Genomic DNA, 22,432 nt, shown 5'->3' on the forward strand with positions numbered 1-22,432 from the left:
TGATGCTACTATTGCTGTTGTGTTGAAATATGTTGCATTTGTTGATACATTTGTTAACTTGATGTAGCAATTGATGGATGTGGAGCAAAAGGAGGATGAGGCCCTCCTAGTTGCACTCCTTGAGGTGTTGAACCCAGCACCATTTGTTGTGGTGGTTCAGTCTGAGGAGTCATAACAAGGGGTGGAAGCATGAAAGGCAGCAGCACCAACACCTAGAATAGTTCCTTCAACACGCATGGCCCCCCTGCTACAAGTGGTCTTGGAGTAGTTGGACCTTCTATCTGAAATGAATGGCCTGGAACAACATTACTTTGCTCACTAGATCCTTGAACATAGCCAGTGTGTTTGTCTTGACCTGAATCCCCTGGACGATTTCTACACCAAAACTTGGTTGTGTGATCATTACTTCCACTGTAGAGGATATGACCCCTCAAATGCCATGCAAGATCCCATACAACACTTTCATGTGCATTATGTATCTGGACTTGAGGAACTTCATGCCCAACAAGCCAGTGTGTAATGGATCCATCAAAGCTTCCACTCACAAATAACTCCTTGTGGAATGGATACCATGCCACAGCTGTCACATCCTTACGATGCTCACGATATGATTCAAGCTCTTTTAGAATTCATATGTCATAAAGCTTTATGGTTTGGTCCTTCGATGCAACAAGCACCCAATTACCATTCTAATTCCATTTGACACAGAGGACTATATTCTTGTGACCATGTAGATTTCTTAGAACCTGTCTCCTAAATTAAATTATACGTTATTATCATAGATCAATTTATTAACTTAATAAGGAGAAAAATGAGGCAAGGCCATGATGCAACATAGTTGCAACTTCTTGAGCAAGTTAAACATTGTGAGACAAAAATAAGTATTGTTAGAACTTATAAAGTGCACGGTATAGATTGGTTTATGAGTTAATAGATTTAGCATGTATTTTTAAAAAAAATTATGAAATTTTTGAAATAGTTTACTTTAAAAAAATTTATCCTTTAATTTTAATTTTAGAAAGTGTGTGTGTGTGTGTGTGTGTGTGTGTGTGTGTGTGTGTGTGTGTGTGTGTACACATACATAAATAATATACCTACATACATACATTTATTAATAATAATAATAATAATAATTTGAGATGATATATATGAATAAGTTAATTATTTTTTAAGTCTTATGTTCACATTATTGGACTTCTAAAGTATAAGTCTATTTTTAAAACATTTTCTAAGAATTATTTGTAGGATAATTATATATAAAAATATTAACACTCATTATTCTAATAAAACTATCATTTAAATAGAAGAAAATCTTTAGCAATACTTCGACACTAACCATAATTTGATATTATTTTTAAAAAAATTATAATTAGTGAGAGGTACGTATATAAACCTATAGTTTCATATGTAGTAAGATATTATTAATCTACATTACAATGCACGTAGTGATCCAAAATCATGAATTGTAAATTGTAGAAAAGAATATTTTACAATGTCACAAAAATTGGACATTCCTTTAAATAAAACTAACAAATTAAAATCAAGAAAACTAAAATGAAATTGGAAAATAAAAAATACACATTTTTAAAAAGATAAATAAAAACATATAGAATCATAACATATTATTTCAAAAATAATATATTGTACCAAAAAAACAGTTCCACTTTTCTAAAAACAATTTTTTATATATTTATTTTATTTTAAAAATTATTAAATTTGAAAATTAACATAAAAATACAATAAAAGTTAATAGATTTGTAATCTATTATCAAAATTTTACTTATAAATTATGAACATATAATATATTGTCCCCAAACAATTAAAAAAAATCCTAAAACATCACATTTATAAATACAATTTAAAAGAAGAAATTTCTATAAATTAATTTAAACATATGAAAAAATATTTTAAAAATTATAAATTTATTTAAATTATTAAAGGAACAATTAATTGTTAAAATAATCTAGTTTAGGTAATGGTTTCTTGATTAGACTGTGTTGGATTAGTTCATTAAAAATAAAACAATATTTAATCCACCATTACCTAAAGTTTTAGTGGATTGTGGAAATCTGATCTCTCTAAAATAATATGTCTTTCACTTTATGCAGTTTAGTATTTTTTTAATTGGACAATTCATTAACTACACATTATAAATGTGATTCGATAGTATGGTGATGCTTATGTATGCATTGGGAGGAGAACATCGGGCCAATGCAAATATGTTGCATCGTAGCCAATGCCAAAAAAGGATACATCAACGGCCTTTTTAACAAGGAGTTATAAGATTCTTAAGACCCTACTCTTTTAGGTAATTGTCCACATCAACATCAAGATTGGTTTCCAAGCAACTTTTCCGTGGATGTAGTCTTGTGTAAAGATTGTTGATCTCTTTGATTTGGTTTTGAAGAAAAAATTGTCAGACTCTAGACGAAAATTCCACTCTATGTTATAGGGTAGTGCGTTGAGTCACCAATAATGTTTAAATAGATGTATGAATCTTCACAACTCTTTCCTCCCAAACCACCATAAAAAGCCCCCAAAAGTGAGAAAAGCAAAATATTAGATTTAAGCTCTTTACTCACCTAAAAAGTTTCATGAAAAAGCAACAAATTTTGATATACGAATTAGGAAATGTGTGTGCACAAAGTTAGCTTCCGCAGCTACTAGATCATTTCCTCTACTCTTCACAAAAATTAATTTCTTGTCTTCCATATCTATCTAACTCTTCATGGAAGACTTATTAATTAATTTTGGAAAAAATAAGTCAACTTGAACTATTTCACTTTTAACCATAGAATCAAATCTCAATGTGTGATGTTTAAATGATGGAAAATTTAATAATATCTTCAAGTTTAAGTGTCTCATTCAAGGGCTCGTTTGATTGATGGAATACGAGGGGTATAAGAAGACAAAAATAGAATATGATTTATGTTCTTAAAAAAAGACTTTCATTTGACAATTTTTTAAAATAAATAATCCTTATAGCGTCTGAAATTTTTTCTCATCCCTGTTAGAATGCTAGCCCCCTTCATAGAACCCCTCCATTAAAAATTTCTCTAAAACATCACAGGAAAATTCCGCTCTCGGTGCTTATCTCATCCACTCGGAACTGATGAAAACTCCGTAGTTATTCGAATTATCTTTTGCAGCACACTTAAGATCATATATTTTTGTTCAGACCAAGTGATGGAGATTCCTGTTCACTGTTCCAACAACAAGAAGTTCCACCAGTATGAACCTCCCTCCACCAAAATCCCTTGTAGTGTGAGCGACAAATATAATGTGTTCCTCAGCTTTCGTGGAAAAGATGTGAGAACAACTTTCGTGGACCATCTCTACAGGGCTCTCTGTGGGGCGGGATTTAGTGTTTTCCTCGACAGCGAAGAACTGCACAAGGGCAAAGAAATCGAATCCAGCTTGGAAACTGCCATCGAAACAAGCAACATACTCATCCCTATTTTTTCGAAACACTATGCAGAATCAACTTGGTGTCTGAAGGAGGCAGCCCAGATGTGCAGGTTCAATGGCTTCATCATTCCACTCTTTTATGATGTGGAGCCCTCTGATGTTCGCTATCCTCAGAGAAAGGGAGGTCCATTTGAAGAGGCATTCCAAAAACATTACAGGAATTTGGATCGTCAGGACGAGGCAACTATCGAGAAATGGAAGAAAGCTCTTTATCATATCTCTTCTCTTTCTGGTTGGACAAGGGCAGAAGACTTCAGGTAAGTAATTTGCATCCCTTTTCTCAGAGTTTTTATAGAGGTCCACTTATTAGATTAACCATTTGATTAGGGAGTAAACTGTTTTCTTGCAGAATCTTTCAAAGTAAGTTGTTTTTTTTTTTTTTGGTAAAAGTGGTGGTCCTGTTTTTTTTTTTTGGTTGGTAAAAGTGGAGGACCACTGTATATATACTGGACAATATAACTGGTTCAAAAGGAGCTCCTGAGGGAAAGAATCAGAAAGAAAACCCTCATTCAACACTTAGAATACGAAACATGGTATATTTGGTCATATCAACCTGCCTTTACAGCAGCATCAAAAGAAATGATAACGGGCAGCAGTAAATGTAACTCAAACTGTCATATATTATCATTGCCCTTTTTTCTCTAGAATCTCCAACTCTGTGACAACAAGATAATGGTGATGAAGGTCAATCGGATTAAGGGACCAAATTTGTTTTCCATCACATCCCAAGTTTGGTAGGTCAGTAAGTTTATTTCCTTCAGGAAGAGTATGAGATATTGTGTAGTCATCAAATGAATCTAAGAGCTGTCAGATTTGATCCATAATGTATGACAACTACCAATTAAGAAAAGTCTTAGTGAGGCAAGCATTGATAATAATCATTGAATCACCCTCAATGTGCACCTTCATATGGCCACCCTGCTTTGCTAATGCTAATCCAGCTAATAATACTTGTGCCTCAACAATATTATTCATACCCGGAGGAATGAGACTAGCTTTAATTGCCTTTAGTTGCATGATCCCTTATGCATACTCCAATCACAAATTTTCCTGGGTTTCCACATAAGGAGCCATCAAAATTAATTTTATGGAATCCCTAAGTGGGTGGATCCCATTTCACTCAAGCTCTATCAATAACCTTTTATGTCTCAAACTTAAGTATTGTCATCATTGGAATATTGATGCCTTTCCATCCTCTCAAAACTCTTCCATCCCAAAGAGAAAAATTGTGATTGCTTCTGCCGCTGATCATATTTGCATTCACAGACTCCACAATATTATCCTCAAGACATATTAAAACAGGAGTTAAAGAAGAAATCTTGTGCCTAAAAATGTGTTTGTTTCTCTCTCACCATATTGCCCAAACCACCGCTGCAGGAGTGCATTTCCATATACAATGAAATAAGGATTCTGAAAATAAAAGAGGCCATGACTGGAACAAATCCCATATATTGTTTAGAAGAGGCATAACATAATCTAGTTTTGAGAGAACAAATTGTCAGCATTTTTGAGTGAATGGACAATTCAAAAGTAAATGATCTGCTGTCTCAATTTCATCTTGGCATAACACACAATGAAAAGGTTGTGTTATACTTAGTAGTTTATTTAACCTATCTTGGCATAACACACAATGAAAAGGTTGTGTTATACTTAGTAGTTTATTTAACCTAACTTTCAAAATAAGCTTTATCTTCCTACTTCATTCATCTTCAATTAATTGTTACAGTTGACTATAGCTGACTGAATATATAAAAAAGTATAATTAAAGTAGATTGGCCATGTCTTTAAGGGACAGGCTAATCTCCAGAGACAAAATGCACTAAAGACAAAATAAAGTCAGATTACTGTTTTTGAGATTCCTGAACATAATGATTTTTTTCCAATTTTTTTGTTATTTTCAGACTACAACCTATGCAGATTATGAAGATCAAATACATTTTTTTTAAGAAAAATCTATGATGTTTTCGATTTTTGAAAATTGATCAATTGTACCTCAAGAATAACTGCGTACATTTTTAAGCCAAATTAATTCAGTATCGGTATTGTCTGCGATTAAGAATGTGGTCTTATAACATCAATAATCTGTTTGGAGCTCTTATAACATGCATTTAGAGTCTTTTAGAGCTTTTATAATTATCAATAATTTTTTCATTATATTTATAATAATAAGGCATTAGTACTTCTAAAATTAACATAAAACCAAGAGTCTGAAAAGCTTTCTCAGATCGAAATTGTGTTACTCCAGCCTTACGCTATATATTGTGTGTTTGAAGCGTAAACAAAAGTCTGTATCTGTGTAATCTACTGTTCCTTATATAGCTAAAATTTGAATCTGTAAGGTGATTTGCAGTTATGAAGGAAGACTTGTAAAAAGAGTTGTGAAAGATGTGCTGAATACCTTGAAGATTACTCCGCTGGATGTCCCTGTCCATCTCGTGGGGTTTGAAACGCATATCTGTGACCTACTCAAAAGATTAGATCTGAATTCGTCGCATAGCACAGTGAGAGTGGGAATCTGCGGTATTGGGGGCGTGGGGAAAACCACCTTGGCCAAGGCTGTTTACAATAGAATTTATGCTACCTTTGATGCCTATTTCTTTGCACAGAAAAATACTAGTCTTGTGGACTTGCAACGGAATATTCTAGGAAGACTGGTTGATTACCCTGGAGATGTTTCAAGTGTTGATGAGGGAAAAGCTCTGATGAAAAACCTATTGCCAAGAATTCGTATCCTCGTCATACTAGACAATGTGAATGATCAGAGCCACTTGGATGCAGTGTATGGGGATTGGTTTGGGCGTGGTAGCAGAGTCATCATTACATCCCGAGACCAACACATACTCAATCTTGCCAAGGTTGATTCAGTTCTTCAATTAAGTGGTCTAGAGGATGATGAAGCGGTTGAATTGCTTAACTGGCACGCTTTCTCAAGGGCTGTCGCAGAGAACCCCTACGAAGAGATTTCTACAAGAATCGCAAGAGCCTGTCGGGGTCATCCTCTTTCATTGCAAGTAATTGGAGCACATTTGTTTGACAAGAAAGGGCGAGATGACATTGAATGTTGGGAAGAAGCTCTCCATAACACTGGGGAAAATCAAGAAATATCTGGAGTCCTTCGAATCAGTTATGATGGACTTGGCCATGTTGAGAAGGAAATGTTTCTGGATATTGCTTGTTTCTTTGCCGGTGAAAGGAAAATCGATGCTGTGACTTTCTGGGAAGTCTTATACCCAAACAGAGTTAAAACAGCCCTCAAGAATCTTTTCCTGAAAAAGCTTATAAACTACAGTGGCCCTGAAGATCTCCTGGATATGCATGAACTTTTGCAAGGAATGGGAAGACGGATTCAAGAGCTGGCTGATAATAATGGCAGGCTGTCGCTGCCCATGGGTGCGCACAGAGCTTTGAGCAGAGACAAAACAGAGGGAGTGAATATGCTTGTTTACACAGGGGAGAATGGAAGAAATCCCTTTAGCATGCATACAATGCCTTGCCTACACTACCTAGTTCTACAAGATACACAAGTAGTTGGGAACATTGGAAACATGGCTCCTAATTTGTTATGGATAAAAATTAGAAATTGCGAATTTGTAAGTGATGGATATACATGGTTAAGTTTCAGAAACCGATTCCGTCTGGATAGCAGTTGGTGCCAAGTAAGGATTTTAAGTGTAGAGCAGTGTGCAAGTCTTACAAGAATCCCAAAAACAATTGACAGACTGGTGAACCTCCAATGCTTGTACCTGCAGAATTGTGTAGCTCTCGCATCACTTCCGAACACATTTGGTAACTTAGCACAGTTGGAAGAGTTGTATTTTAAGGGCTGTGCCAGTTTAACAAGCCTCCCTTGTAGCGTGGGCAACTTGAAGCACCTGAAACGTTTGGTGTTGTTCGAGTGTACAGGTCTAACAAGTCTCCCCAGCTCTACAGGTAATTTAACTCAACTGGAAACGTTGGACTTGAGAGGATGTTTAGGGCTAAGGCATCTTCCCAACACAATCAGCGAATTGGTGCAACTAAGGGTTCTCAATGTGCGTGGTTGCTTACATTTACAGAACCTTCATGACCCAGTGGCCAAGTTACAGAGTCTTAGGAAAATCTATTTATCAAGTAGGCTAGGGCGAGAGAGCTTCCATGATGCCGTTGCCAAGTTGGCTCAGCTTAGAGAGTTAAACAGGTAAGGGTCATTTACAGCTGCATTTAACTTGATTTCAGAACTTTGGAGAATGATATATTTCTATTGAATTGTTTGAAAATTTCTTTCATAATAAAGTAGCGAGTAAAATGATTTGTTATTTCGCAGAAGCGTGGGCATGGGAAGCTTGGTGCAGAAGAAGTTTCAGGTCTACTTTATTTACCACGCAGAAGATGAAGGGGAAATATTGATGGGTGAAAAGTACAAACGCCTACGCACTGGTTCACTGCGTATATGCAGAGACAGTGAGGATGACGGGAATATTGGTGACTTTAGAGAGGTAGCTGACAGCAGTGACATTTTTGTTCCTATTCTTTCCAACAGCTTTGCGGAGTCGAATGAATGCATGAGAAAGTTAGCAGCCATAAGCAACTCGAATGGCCTTGTCATTGCTCTGCGCCTTCGCACATTTGAACGACCCCACCGTATCAAATTTTCCAATACGTTGGGAAAGATAAAATACGAAAGTTTATAAGAAAGATTTTTTTATTTTTTTAACCAAATTTTGTTTAGGAAATATTGAAATAAAAATAATCTCACTGCGAGGCTTAACCGGCACTCAAGAAGCCAACTCAAGAAGCGAACAGCTTAAACATCACACACTAATGCTTCATTCCTAGAGTAAAAGTGTTAAATAGTCAAAGTTTGACTTACTTTTCCAAGCTTAATTTTTTTGTTAGTGTGTGATGTTTAAGGCTAGAAAGAAGCATTGATAGATGCTTTTATGTCACCGTTTACTCCCTATAGTTTCATATTCGTTTCCATGTGTATATAGAAGTGAGCCATTAAATATTAAAATGAAACATGCATGAGAAGCCGTGTACAAATAGATTTGCACAACATAATTTATGATAAAGTATTTAATGATGATTTTTTAATGTTTTGTTAGATATTAATTCATAATACTCAATTTTTAACATGTATATATTTTAATCTTTAATAACTAATAATAAAATTTATATATTTTATTGACAAATAGGAGATATTTTATTGATGTAAAAAGTAATGGTTGAATTGTTTATTTAAAATAATGTACTTTACTAGGGTTTGTACAGCTTACAGCTTCTTTTTGAATCTTCTTTTTTTTCACCGCTTGTCATATTACATTTACTATGGGATTTATTCTAGATTATAATGGCCTCGACTTTCTCCAGCCCAACAATTGTTGCTACTACTGTTGGCGATAATGGTTCTGCCAAACAAATGCCTGTGCAAGTTTGTCGTCAAAGTGTTTCACAAGGTAATTCCTCTCATGATATTGTTTTGAATGTCAAGGAATTTGATATTTCAGATATTTCTTTCCTATGAGTTGGATATAAGTCATACACTTTCTGTCAAATAGATCATGTGCTCATGCTAGAGGTAAGATTCGGGTTTGATGTTAGCCTTCAAAGAATTTGAACCCTTTCAATGAATGTCTTGACTTTATTGATCTATCAATGATTCCATGAGCCTCTTTCCTCAACATACTCAATATCAAGATAGTTCATCTTCATCTACGTGTATGCAGAAAGTAAATCATGAGCACTTTGATTGAGGCTCATTTTAGCGAACTCTTTTCATGAGGGCATCCACTAAATAAGCTCTTGTTAGAGCAATGAAGGCACTGTAGATGTGACGTCATATGAAATGATAAAGGCAATTTTTCAGCCAACTTCCCCATGTAGACCTTCATGAGTTGTTTCACGGGTTTCATTATCACTATGCCCACCACAATTTGAATGATGTGGAGCGTATAAATCAAATTGTGTCCCTTGATTATGTTAATCTCCTCTATGCGCGGCTTGAAGATGAAGAACTTGGAAAAGCAACTGCGATGCTTTTCAGATAGGGTAGAGTCATGTTCTTCAACAGAGAGGGATTGCACTTCACAAGATCTCGCCATTCATCTTTATCAATCCTTCCATCTCCATTTGTATCTGCTTCCTCAAAGGTCTTATCCAAAATCATCTCAACAACATCATCTAAAATTTTCATGTCTAATTTAGTTAGAAGAGAAATCACCATATGTTTCACCTCCTCATGCTCAATGTACCCAGTCTGTCTCAGGGCATACAGTTTAAATACAAACTCCATTTCTCTTCCTCGGATGCATTCGGATGGAACGCACTCAATGCTCTAAAAAATTCTCCAAATTATATCACTCCATTACGCTTTTTGTCAAACAAATCAAATACCCTGTCAGAAAAAGAAAAGGTTCTCCTTTTGAGGGCTTCTAAAGAGCGCCAGCTGAAATTCTTCCTTGTGAATCAGCCTATCATCAGTGATAGAACTAATTATTTTCTTGAATAGTTCATATAAGGCCTGAACTTCACTCACACTAAAGACTATCTCTGCCACAAGAAGAATAGGATCTTCATATCTAGGTGGCTCCTTAGCTATCTTGGAACTAGCATAGCCCATACCAAGATCTATTGCATGATACAATCACACTACATGTCAGAGTCAAGTTGACACAACACTTTGTAATATTCCAAAATTTCCTGCTTTCGTTGCTTTTCATTTGCTCGAAGAGTTCCAAGGTCTCGTTGCCATAGCTATGAATTGAATACCCCGTGATCATCGTAGTCCCTAAGACAACATCTCATTGATACATTTTATCAAACAGATAGCATGCCTTTTGAATAACCCCACATTTTGTATACATGTCTACCAGGGCACTTGCAACTATAACATTTCACAGAAAACCATTTTCTACTATGGTTTGATAAATGTACATGCCCTGGTTCAATGCACCCATTTTAGCACAGGCCGGGAGGACACTAGCAAACCTTGGAGGCAACGTTAGATTTTATCTCTACTAATCCTCTACACAAACTCATCCTCGACTTCTCATAGAAGAATTTGAAATAGGTTGGAGAAATTTTCAAACAAGTTGATAACCGTCTCGGAGAGGTTACGAAAAACACATTTTTGGAGAGGTTAATTAACCTACTCCGAAATGCATTTTTTGAAGGTTATCATTAACCTTTCGAGAGGTTAAGAAAAATGCATTTTTGGAGACATTAATTAACCTACTCCAAAATGTGCAATTTGAAAGTTATCATTAACCTTTTGAGAGGTTAATGGTTAATGATAGACTTGAAAACACGTATTTTGGGTCTCAACATTAACCTACAATAATTTAGAGCTCAGAAGTCGGATTTTAAAATTTTCAAGTGTTGTGCGGTGCTGGGAACGAGCCGGATACATGAAGATTTAGAAACTCACAAAAACTCGAAGATAAAATGGTCAATTTAAAGCTTAAAATCGAGCAAGTTTCAAAAATTAACCAAGGCTTATAAAATTGAAAGAATTTTATAACCGGGCAACACTCTTGAATCATTCAGCTAGCCAAAAACCCATATTAGTCACCTCACCATTTAAAGCATTTTCTTCGCCTTTCCAACTAGAACTGTTCAATTTTCCAATGAGCTAAGGAATCATTTGATGCTGCTATTGCTATTGTGTTGAAATATGTTGTATCTATTGATACATTTGTTGACTTGATGTAGCAATTGATGGATGTGGAGTAAAAGGAGGATGAGGCCCTCCTAGTTGCACTCCTTGAGGTGCCGAACCCAGCACCATTTGTTGTGGTGGTTTAGTCTAAGGATTCATAACAAGGGTTGGAAGCATGAAAGGCATTGCAGCACCAACACCTGGAATAGTTCCTTCAACACGCATGGCCCCCCTTCTACAAGTGGTCTTGGAGTAGTTGGACCTTCTGTCTGAAATGAATTGCCTAGAACAACATTACTTTGCTCACTAGATCCTTGAACATAGCCAGTGTGTTTGTCTCGACCTGAATCCCCTAGACGGTTTCTACACCAAAACTTGGTTGTGTGATCATTACTTCCACTATAGAGGATATGACCCCTCAAATGCCATGCAAGATCCCATACAACACTTTCATGTGCATTATGTATCTCGACTTGAGGAACTTCATGCCCAACAAGCTAGTGTTTAATGGATCCATCAATGCTTCCACTCACAAATAACTCCTCATGGAATGGATGCCATGCCACAACTGTCACATCCTTACAATGCCCATGATATGATTCAAGCTCTTTTAGTATTCATATGTCATAAAGCTTTATGGTTTGGTCCTTCGATGCAACAACCACTCAATTACCATTCTAATTCCATTTGACACAGAGGACTATATTCTTGTGACCATGTAGATTGCTTAGAACTTGTCTCCTAAATTAAATTATACGTTATTATCATAGATCAATTTATTAACTTAATAAGGAGATAAATGAGGCAAGGCCATGATGCAACATAGTTGAAACTTCTTGAGCAAGTTAAACATTGTGAGACAAAAATAAGTATTGTTAGAACTTATAGAGTGCACGATATAGATTGGTTTATGAGTTAATAGATTTAGCATGTATTTTTTTAAAAAATTATGAAATTTTTGAAATAGTTCATTTTTAAAAAATTTACCCTTTAATTTTAATTTTAGAAATTATATGTGTGTGTGTGTGTGTGTGTATGTGTATGTATGTATATATATGTATGTGTGTGTGTGTGTGTGTGTGTGTGTGTGTGTGTGTCTATATATATGTGTGTATGTATGCATGTGTGTATGTATGTATGTGTGTGTATATGTACACACACACATACATAAATAATATACATATACACATACATATATTAATAATAATAATAATTTGAGATGATATATATGAATAAGTTAATTATTTTTTAAGTCTTATGTTCACATTATTGGACTTCAAAAATATAAGTCTATTTTTAAAACATTTTCTAAGAATTATTTGTAGGATAATTATATATATAAAATGTTAACACTCATTATTATAATAAAACTATCATTTAAATAGAAAAAAATCTTTAACAATACTTTGGCACTAACCATAATTTGATATTATTTTTAAAAAAATTATAATTACTTAGACGTAGGTATATAAACCTATAGTTTCATATGTAGTAAGATATTATTAATCTACATTACAATGCAAGTAGTGATCCAAAATCATGAATTGTAAATTGTCGAAAAGAATATTTTACAATGTCACAAAAATTGGACATTCCTTTAAATAAAACTAACAAAGTAAAATCAAGAAAACTAAAATGGAATTGGAAAATAAAAAATACACATTTTTAAAAAGATAAATAAAAACATATGGAATCATAACATATTATTTCAAAAATAACATATTGTACCAAAAAAACAGTTACACTTTTCTAAAAACAAGTTTGCATATATTTATTTTATTTTAAAAATTATTAAATTTGAAAATTAACATAAAAATACAATAAAAGTTAATGGATTTGTAATCTATTATCAAAAATTTACTTATAAATTATCAACATATAATACATTGTCCCCAAACAATAAAAAAAAATCCTAAACCATCACATTTATAAATACAATTTAAAAGAAGAAATTTCTATAAATTTATTTTAACATATGAAAAAATATTATAAAAATTATAAATTTATTTAAACTATTAAAGGAACAATTAATTGTTAAAATAATCTATTTTAGGTAACAGTTTCTTGATTAGACTGTGTTGGATTAGTTCATTAAAAATAAAACACAATTTAATCCACCATTACCTAAAGTTTTAGTGGATTGTGGAAATCTGATCCCTCTAAAATAATCTATGTCTTTCACTTTATCCAGTTTAGTATTTTTTTAACTGGACAATTCATTAACTACACATTATAAATGTGATTCGATAGTATGGTGATGCCTATGTATGCATATGGAGGAGGACATCCGGCCAGTGCAAATATGTTGCACCGTAGCCAATGCCGAAAAAGGATACATCAACGGCCTTTTTAACAAGGAGTTATAAGATTCTTAAGACCCTACTCTTTTAGGTAATTGTCCACATCAACATCAAGATTGGTTTCCAAGCAAATTTTCCGTGGAAGTATTCTTGTGTAAAGATTGTTGATCTCCTTGATTTGGTTTTGAAAAAAAAATTGTAAGACTCTAGACAAAAATTCCACTCTATGTTATAGGGTAGTGCTTCGAGTCACCAATAATGTTTAAATAGAGGTATGAATCTTCACAACTCTTTCCCCCTAAATGTCAATGTCAATGTCAAGAATCTTCGCTAGGGGAAATGAGTTAGTTGCCGCCCATGTTCGCATTGCCACCATGTCCAAACCCCAAATTACCGCTACCTTTCCCCTTCAATTACCACCATAAAAAGCCCCCAAAAGTGAGAAAACCAAAATATTAGCTTTAAGCTCTTCGCTCACCTAAAAAGGTTCACGAAAAAACAACAAATTTTGATATACGAATTAGGAAATGTATGTGCACAAAGTTAGATTCCACAGCTACTAGATCATTTTTCCTACTCTTCACAAAAATTAATTTCTTGTCTTCCATATCTATCTAACTCTTCATGGAAGACTTATTAATTAATTTTGAAAAAAATAAGTCAACTTGAACTATTTCACTTTTAACCATAGAATCAAATCTCAATGTGTGATGTTTAAATGATAGAAAATTTAATAATATCTTCAAGTTTTAAGTGTCTCATTCAAGGGCCCGTTTGATTGACGAATACGAGGGGTATAAGAAGACAAAAATAGAATATGATTTATGTTCTTAAAAAAAACTTTTATCTGACAATTTTTTTAAATAAATAATCCTTATAGCGGCTGAAATTTTTTCTCATCCCTGTTAGAATGCTAGCCCCCTTCATAGAACCCCTCCATTAAAAATTTCTCTAAAACATCACAGGAAAATTCCGCTCTCGGTGCTTATCTCATCCACTCGGAACTGATGAAAACTCCGTAGTTATTCGAATTATCTTTTGCAGCACACTTAAGATCATATATTTTTGTTCAGACCAAGTGATGGAGATTCCTGTTCACTGTTCCAACAACAAGAAGTTCCACCAGTATGAACCTCCCTCCACCAAAATCCCTTGTAGTGTGAGCGACAAATATAATGTGTTCCTCAGCTTTCGTGGAAAAGATGTGAGAACAACTTTCGTGGACCATCTCTACGGAGCTCTCTGTGGGGCGGGATTTAGTGTTTTCCTCGACAGCGAAGAACTGCACAAGGGCAAAGAAATCGAATCCAGCTTGGAAACGGCCATCGAAACAAGCAACATACTCATCCCTATTTTCTCGAAACACTATGCAGAATCAACTTGGTGTCTGAAGGAGGCAGCCCAGATGTGCAGGTTCAATGGCTTCATCATTCCACTCTTTTATGATGTGGAGCCCTCTGATGTTCGCTATCCTCAGAGAAAGGGAGGTCCATTTGAAGAGGCATTCCAAAAACATTACAGGAATTTGGATCGGCAGGACGAGGCAACTATCGAGAAATGGAAGAAAGCTCTTTATCATATCTCTTCTCTTTCTGGTTGGACAAGGGCGGAAGACTTCGGGTAAGTAATTTGCATCCCTTTTCTCAGAGTTTATAAGGTCCACTTATTAGATTAACCATTTGATTAGGGAGCAAACTGTTTTCTTGCAGAATCTCTCAAAGTAAGTTGTTTTTTTTATTTTGTTTTTTTTGGTAAAAGTGGTGGTCCTGTTTTTTTTCGTTGGTAAAAGTGAGGACCACTGTACATATACTGGACAATATAACTGGTTCAAAAGGAGCTCCTGAGGGAAAGAATTAGAAAGAAAATCCTCATTCAACACTTAGAATACGAAACATGGTATATTTGGTCATATCGACCCGCCTTTGCAGCAGCATCAAAAGAAATGATAACGGGCAGCAGTAAATGTAACTCAAACTGTCATATATTATCATTGCCCTTTTTTCTCTAGAATCGCCGACTCCGTGACAACAGGATAATGGTGATGAAGGTCAATCGGATTAAGGGACCAAATTTGTTTTCCATCACATCCCAAGTTTGTGAGGTCAGTAAGTTTATTTCCTTCCGGAAGAGTATGAGATATTGTGTAGTCATCAAATGAATCTAAGAACTGTCAGATTTGATCCATAATGTATGACAGCTACCAATTAAAAAAAGTCTTAGTGAGGCAAGCATTGATAATAATCATTGAATCACCCTCAATGTGCACCTTCATATGGCCACCCTGCTTTGCTAATGCTAGTCCAGCTAATAATACTTGTGCCTCAACAATATTATTCATACCTGGAGGAATGAGACTAGCTTTAATTGCCTTTAGTTGCATGATCCCTTATGCATACTCCAATCACAAATTTTCCTGGGTTTCCACATGAGGAGCCATCAAAATTAATTTTATGGAATCCCTGAGTGGGTGGATCCCATTTCACTCAAGCTCTATCAATAACCTTTTGTGTCTCAAACTTAAGTATTGTCATCATTGGAATATTGATGCCTTTCCATCCTCTCAAAACTCTTCCATCCCAAAGAGAAAAATTGTGATTGCTTCTGCCGCTGATCATATTTGCATTCACAGACTCCACAATATTATCCTCAAGACATATTAAAACATGAGTTAAAGAAGAAATCTTGTGCCTAAAAATGTGTTTGTTTCTCTCTCACCATATTGCCCAAACCACCGCTGCAGGAGTGCATTTCCATATACAATGAAATAAGGATTCTGAAAATAAAAGAGGCCATGACTGGAACAAATCCCATATATTGTTTAGAAGAGGCATAACATAATCTAGTTTTGAGAGAACAAATTGTCAGCATTTTTGAGCGAATGGACAATTCAAAAGTAAATGATCTGCTGTCTCAATTTCATCTTGGCATAACACACAATGAAAAGGTTGTGTTATACTTAGTTTATTTAACCTAACTTTCAAAATAAGCTTTATCTTCCTATTTCATTCATCTTCAACTATTTGTTACAGTTGACTATAGCTGACTGAATATATAAAAAAGTATAATTAAAGTAGATTGGCCATGTCTTTAAGGGACAGGCTAATCTCCAGAGACAAAATGCACTAAAGACAAAACAAAGTCAGACTACTTTTTTTGAGATTCCTGAACATAATGATTTTTTTTCAATTTTTTTGTTATTTTCAGACTACAACCTATGCAGATTATGAAGATCAAATACATTTTTTTAAAGAAAAATCTATGATGTTTTCGATTTTTGAAAATTGATCAATTGTACCTCAAGAATAGCTGCGTACATTTTTAAGCCAAATTAATTCAGTATCGGTATTGTCTGCGATTAAGAATGTGGTCTTATAACATCAATAATCTGTTTGGAGCTCTTATAACATGCATTTAGAGTCTTTTAGAGCTTTTATAATTATCAATAATTTTTTCATTATATTTATAATAATAAGGCATTAGTACTTCTAAAATTAACATAAAACCAGGAGTCTGAAAAGCTTTCTCAGATCGAAATTGTGTTACTCTAGCCTTACGCTATATATTGTATGTTTGAAGCGTAAACAAAAGTCTGTATCTGTGTAATCTACTGTTCCTTATATAGCTAAAATTTGAATCTGTAAGGTGATTTGCAGTTATGAAGGAAGACTTGTAAAAAGAGTTGTGAAAGATGTGCTGAATACCTTGAAGATTACTCCGCTGGATGTCCCTGTCCATCTCGTGGGGTTTGAAACGCATATCTGTGACCTACTCAAAAGATTAGATCTGAATTCGTCGCATAGCACAGTGAGAGTGGGAATCTGCGGTATTGGGGGCGTGGGGAAAACCACCTTGGCCAAGGCTGTTTACAATAGAATTTATGCTACCTTTGATGCCTATTTCTTTGCACAGAAAAATACCAGTCTTGTGGACTTGCAACGGAATATTCTAGGAAGACTGGTTGATTACCCTGGAGATGTTTCAAGTGTTGATGAGGGAAAAGCTCTGATGAAAATCCTATTGCCAAGAATTCGTATCCTCGTCATACTAGACAATGTGAATGATCAGAGCCACTTGGATGCAGTGTATGGGGATTGGTTTGGGCGTGGTAGCAGAGTCATCATTACATCCCGAGACCAACACATACTCAATCTTGCCAAGGTTGATTCAGTTCTTCAATTAAGTGGTCTAGAGGATGATGAAGCGGTTGAATTGCTTAACTGGCACGCTTTCTCAAGGGCTGTCGCAGAGACCCCCTACGAAGAGATTTCTACAAGAATCGCAAGAGCCTGTCGGGGTCATCCTCTTTCATTGCAAGTAATTGGAGCACATTTGTTTGACAAGAAAGGGCGAGATGACATTGAATGTTGGGAAGAAGCTCTCCATAACACTGGGGAAAATCAAGAAATATCTGGAGTCCTTCGAATCAGTTATGATGGACTTGGACATGTTGAGAAGGAAATGTTTCTGGATATTGCTTGTTTCTTTGCCGGTGAAAGGAAAATCGATGCTGTGACTTTCTGGGAAGTCTTATACCCAAACAGAGTTAAAACAGCCCTCAAGAATCTTTTCCTGAAAAAGCTTATAAACTACAGTGGCCCTGAAGATCTCCTGGATATGCATGAACTTTTGCAAGGAATGGGAAGACGGATTCAAGAGCTGGCTGATAATAATGGCAGGCTGTCGCTGCCCATGGGTGCGCACAGAGCTTTGAGCAGAGACAAAACAGAGGGAGTGAATATGCTTGTTTACACAGGGGAGAATGGAAGAAATCCCTTTAGCATGCATACAATGCCTTGCCTACACTACCTAGTTCTACAAGATACACAAGTAGTTGGGAACATTGGAAACATGGCTCCTAATTTGTTATGGATAAAAATTAGAAATTGCGAATTTGTAAGTGATGGATATACATGGTTAAGTTTCAGAAACCGATTCCGTCTGGATAGCAGTTGGTGCCAAGTAAGGATTTTAAGTGTAGAGCAGTGTGCAAGTCTTACAAGAATCCCAAAAACAATTGACAGACTGGTGAACCTCCAATGCTTGTACCTGCAGAATTGTGTAGCTCTCGCATCACTTCCGAACACATTTGGTAACTTAGCACAGTTGGAAGAGTTGTATTTTAAGGGCTGTGCCAGTTTAACAAGCCTTCCTTGTACCGTGGGCAACTTGAAGCACCTGAAACGTTTGGTGTTGTTCGAGTGTACAGGTCTAACAAGTCTCCCCAGCTCTATAGGTAATTTAACTCGACTGGAAACGTTGGACTTGAGAGGATGTTTAGGGCTAAGGCATCTTCCCAACACAATCAGCGAATTGGCGCAACTACGGGTTCTGAATGTGCGTGGTTGCTTACATTTACAGAACCTTCATGACCCAGTGGCCAAATTACAGAGTCTTAGGAAAATCTATTTATCAAGTAGGCTACAGCGAGAGAGCTTCCATGATGCCGTTGCCAAGTTAGCTCAGCTCAGAGAGTTAACCAGGTAAGGGTCATTTACAGCTGCATTTAACTTGATTTCAGAACTTTGGAGAATGATATATTTCTATTGAATTGTTTGAAAATTTCTTTCATAATAAAGTAGCGAGTAAAATGATTTATTATTTCGCAGAAGCGTGGGCATGGGAAGCTTGGTGCAGAAGAAGTTTCAGGTCTACTTTATTTACCACGCAGAAGATGAAGGGGAAATATTGATGGGTGAAAAGTACAAATGCCTGCGCACTGGTTCACTTCGTATATGCAGAGACAGTGAGGATAACGGGAATATTGGTGACTTTAGAGAGGTAGCTGACAGCAGTGACATTTTTGTTCCTATTCTTTCCAACAGCTTTGCGGAGTCGAATGAATGCATGAGAAAATTAGCAGCCATAACCAACTTGAATGGCCTTGTCATTGCTCTGTGCCTTCGCACATTTGAACGGCCCCGCCGTATCAAATTTTCCAACACGTTGGCAAAGATAAAATACGAAAGTTTATAAGGAAGATTTTCTTTTTTCCAAATTTTGTTTAAGAAATATTGAAATAATAATAATCTCACTGCTAGGCTTAAGGGGCACTCAAGAAGCATTGATACATGTTTTTAGGGTCTATTTGGTTCTTGGAAGATGACAGGAATTGGCTTTTTCAAAATCTGGATTTGAAAATTTGTGCATTTATTTCAAAATTTGCAAAATGGAATTAGCATACGAGACTTCCAATTTTGCCTCAAAACCAAGTTTTCCAACTTCCTAAAAAAAGTAGGAATTGAAAATCACAACCTGGTTTTGTTTTTTAAGGAGTGTAAAAGCAATAGATTGGACTACTTTTTGAAATTTGCCTTCAACTTCAAGCTTACACATAAAAATGTGTCTTCACATGCATCTTCCAAGTGAAACAAACGGTTTCAGTAAAATCCCAAAAATCGGAATGAAGATATACAAAACCTTGATTTGGCTAAACCAAAGTTTGTAGAAATCCCGGGTTTCCAGGGTTTTTAAATTCCACGAACCAAACGGACCCTTAAGTCACCGTTCACTCCCTTTAGTTTCATATTCGTTTCCATCTGTATATAGAAGTGAGCCATTAAATATTAAAATGAAACATGCATGAGAAGCCGTGTACAAATAGATTTGGACGACATAATTTATGATAAAGTATTTAATGATGGTTTTTTTATGTTTTGTTAGATATTGATTCGTAATAGTCAATTTTTATCATGTACATATTTTATTCTTTAATAACTAATAATAAAATTTATATATTTTATTGATAAATAGGAGATATTTTATTGATGTAAAAAGTAATGGTTGAATTGTTTATTAAAAATAATTATTATTTAATAAATGTGCTTCACTAGGGTTTGTATGGCTTTTGTCTGAACCTTTTTTTTCCGCCACTTGTCATACCACATTTACTGCAAGATTTATTCTAGATTATAATGGCCTCAGCCTTCTTCGGCCCAACAGTTGTTGTTGGTGTTGGAGTTACTGTTGTTGGCAATAATGGTTCCGCCAAACAAATGACTGGGCAAGTTTGTCCCCAAAGTGTTTCATGAGGTAATTCCTCTCATGATATTGTTTTGAATGTCAAGGAATTTGATACTACATGTACATGGTTAGAACAACAAACCTTCATAAGTTATTTGGTGGGTCGCACTCCTTCTGAAAGCATGCTATGGGAACAAGTTTCCAAGGTTTGGACACATCAGGGTGTCTACCAAGGGTTTTTTTCTTTTTCGCTTTGGCAACACTAGCCAAACTGAGCATGTGTTTGTTTGAGGCCCATGGTCTATCATGTAATGCCTCTCCCATTTGATTTCTATAAGTCATCCTGAAGGATGCAACCTTGTTGATCTCTCCTCGAGAAGGGATTGTGATTGGGACCATAAGTGGTCTACACCCTTGAGGTGATTGGATTTAGGTTACTGTATTAGTTGTTTTGATTATGATGTGATATATGGTTTACGAAGGTTTGTACCAATAGTTATCAGGATCGATGTGGTATCATGAGGTTGTTCCGTGATTACCGTGAGATGTGTGTAAAGATCACATTGTGTACTATTACCCTACTACACTAGACTAGGTTCCTATAGCAGTGGTTAGTCATGTTTATGACTATGTTTGTTTATGTGTTTTAAGTGCCTTTTCATGTTGTTTAAAAAACCATTATTAAATGCTTAAATAATTAGAAATGGATTGCCCATGTTGGATTCATTGGTGTTGTGTTGTGGATATTTACCTTGTTATATTTTGATCAGAGAGATATTTATTACTCATGTTATGTTTTACATTTGAGATGACTTGAGGGTCAAGTACTATACTTGATTTCAGTATCATAGATGTTAAACTACTATGATGTTCAATTGATCATATTGCATGATGATGCCATTTTGAGATGACAGTGTGTTTTATGATGATATCTGGTTATCTCGTATTTGGACATATCTCTGACTATGTTATTTGGTGAATTTAATGTTATAGTTATTTACTTCATTCCTGTGTTGTTATGCTTTATGCGAACATGAGTGATGTAAATGGATTATTTTAGTATAATTAAACAAATGGTTAAATTAGGTGATTTAATGCATTTATTGCTTTGGCTAAGTTATTATATACAACTGCACTTGATCATGTATTTTAGTGTGTAGGATTTATATCCCTAGTAGTGGCATATGGAGTTAGTGATTCAACCATTCATCTTTTACCAATGTTGTCCCTATATGGTTGACGTATTCTTATTTTAATTGTTTAATTAAACCTTTCAGTGATTATTAAATTTGAACTCATTTGCATTATGTGATTAAACTAGTAAGTGTGTTTTTGTATTTAGAGGTTCGCATTGTTGCGAAAGTTGTTAAGGAAATTTTTGTGATTTTGCAGTTTTCAGGCTTTATTTTATTTTATTTTTATTTCTAGTAGCTTTGCCATAGATGAATTCCTATTACTAGGAATAGTCTATTTTTGTTTGGGTTGATTCAGAATTTAACTAGGTTGGCTGGTTATTTGTCCTAATCGATTATTCACTCGAAAAGTGAATAAGTATCCAAAGAGGAATTTAATTCCTCACTTTTCACCTTTGAATTAGAAAGTTTGAGAGTAAAACCCAAAATCCTCTTCATGAGGATTTACTATTTTGTTCGTTGTGGGAGCTATAGGTGTGGGATCGTCGCAAGGATGGTCTCATTGGATCTAGCTCGAGGAGACCTTGGATTGCTGCAATTTTCAACTACTTCTACGGGGTTTTTCTTTTATGGTTCAGATTCTCATTTTTCACTTTTGGCTATGAGGTAGGGCTCTCCCATTTTATTGTTTCTACTTCGTTTCAACTTTTGTTTTTGGTAGTCATTTTTTAGGAGACTAACAACTAGTGTTCCCCTTTGTTTCTATTTGTTGGTTCTACTTGGTTGGTTGGGTATGAACATTTTCCCTATTTTTGGGATGGGGACTTGGAGTTTCATGCCGTTATGCTAGTCATTTTTGCATATGGCGTCTAAACCCAAATTTTATTAGATATTTGTGATTTTTGTGCCCCAAGACCAAATGAGTTTTAATTTTG

The 22,432-nt window shown here is 35.2% G+C and overlaps 2 protein-coding genes and 1 pseudogene across 2 annotated transcripts; 2 read left to right on the plus strand and 1 right to left on the minus strand.

The window, feature by feature from the left end:
- Positions 1-2,992: 2,992 nt before the first annotated feature.
- LOC149565623 (disease resistance protein Roq1-like) lies at positions 2,993-8,490 on the plus strand. The gene is made up of 3 exons (XM_089819130.1): positions 2,993-3,725; positions 5,819-7,645; positions 7,772-8,490. Exons 1-3 carry the CDS (start codon positions 3,187-3,189, stop codon positions 8,136-8,138), a joined length of 2,733 nt encoding a protein of 910 aa, XP_089675256.1. The 5' UTR covers positions 2,993-3,186; the 3' UTR covers positions 8,139-8,490.
- Positions 8,491-9,431: 941 nt separating this feature from the next.
- LOC149565624 (calcineurin B-like protein 1 pseudogene) lies at positions 9,432-10,148 on the minus strand (annotated as a pseudogene).
- A 4,149-nt stretch (positions 10,149-14,297) lies between these two features.
- On the plus strand, positions 14,298-19,454 carry LOC149565625 (disease resistance protein Roq1-like). Its single transcript, XM_089819131.1, has 3 exons — positions 14,298-15,024; positions 17,058-18,884; positions 19,011-19,454. Exons 1-3 carry the CDS (start codon positions 14,486-14,488, stop codon positions 19,375-19,377), a joined length of 2,733 nt encoding a protein of 910 aa, XP_089675257.1. The 5' UTR covers positions 14,298-14,485; the 3' UTR covers positions 19,378-19,454.
- Positions 19,455-22,432: the final 2,978 nt, after the last annotated feature.

The sequence above is a fragment of the Cupressus sempervirens genome, chromosome 3 (genome assembly GCF_028749045.1).
Source record: "Cupressus sempervirens isolate cs-2001-9-10 chromosome 3, ASM2874904v1, whole genome shotgun sequence".
Lineage (NCBI taxonomy): Eukaryota > Viridiplantae > Streptophyta > Pinopsida > Cupressales > Cupressaceae > Cupressus > Cupressus sempervirens.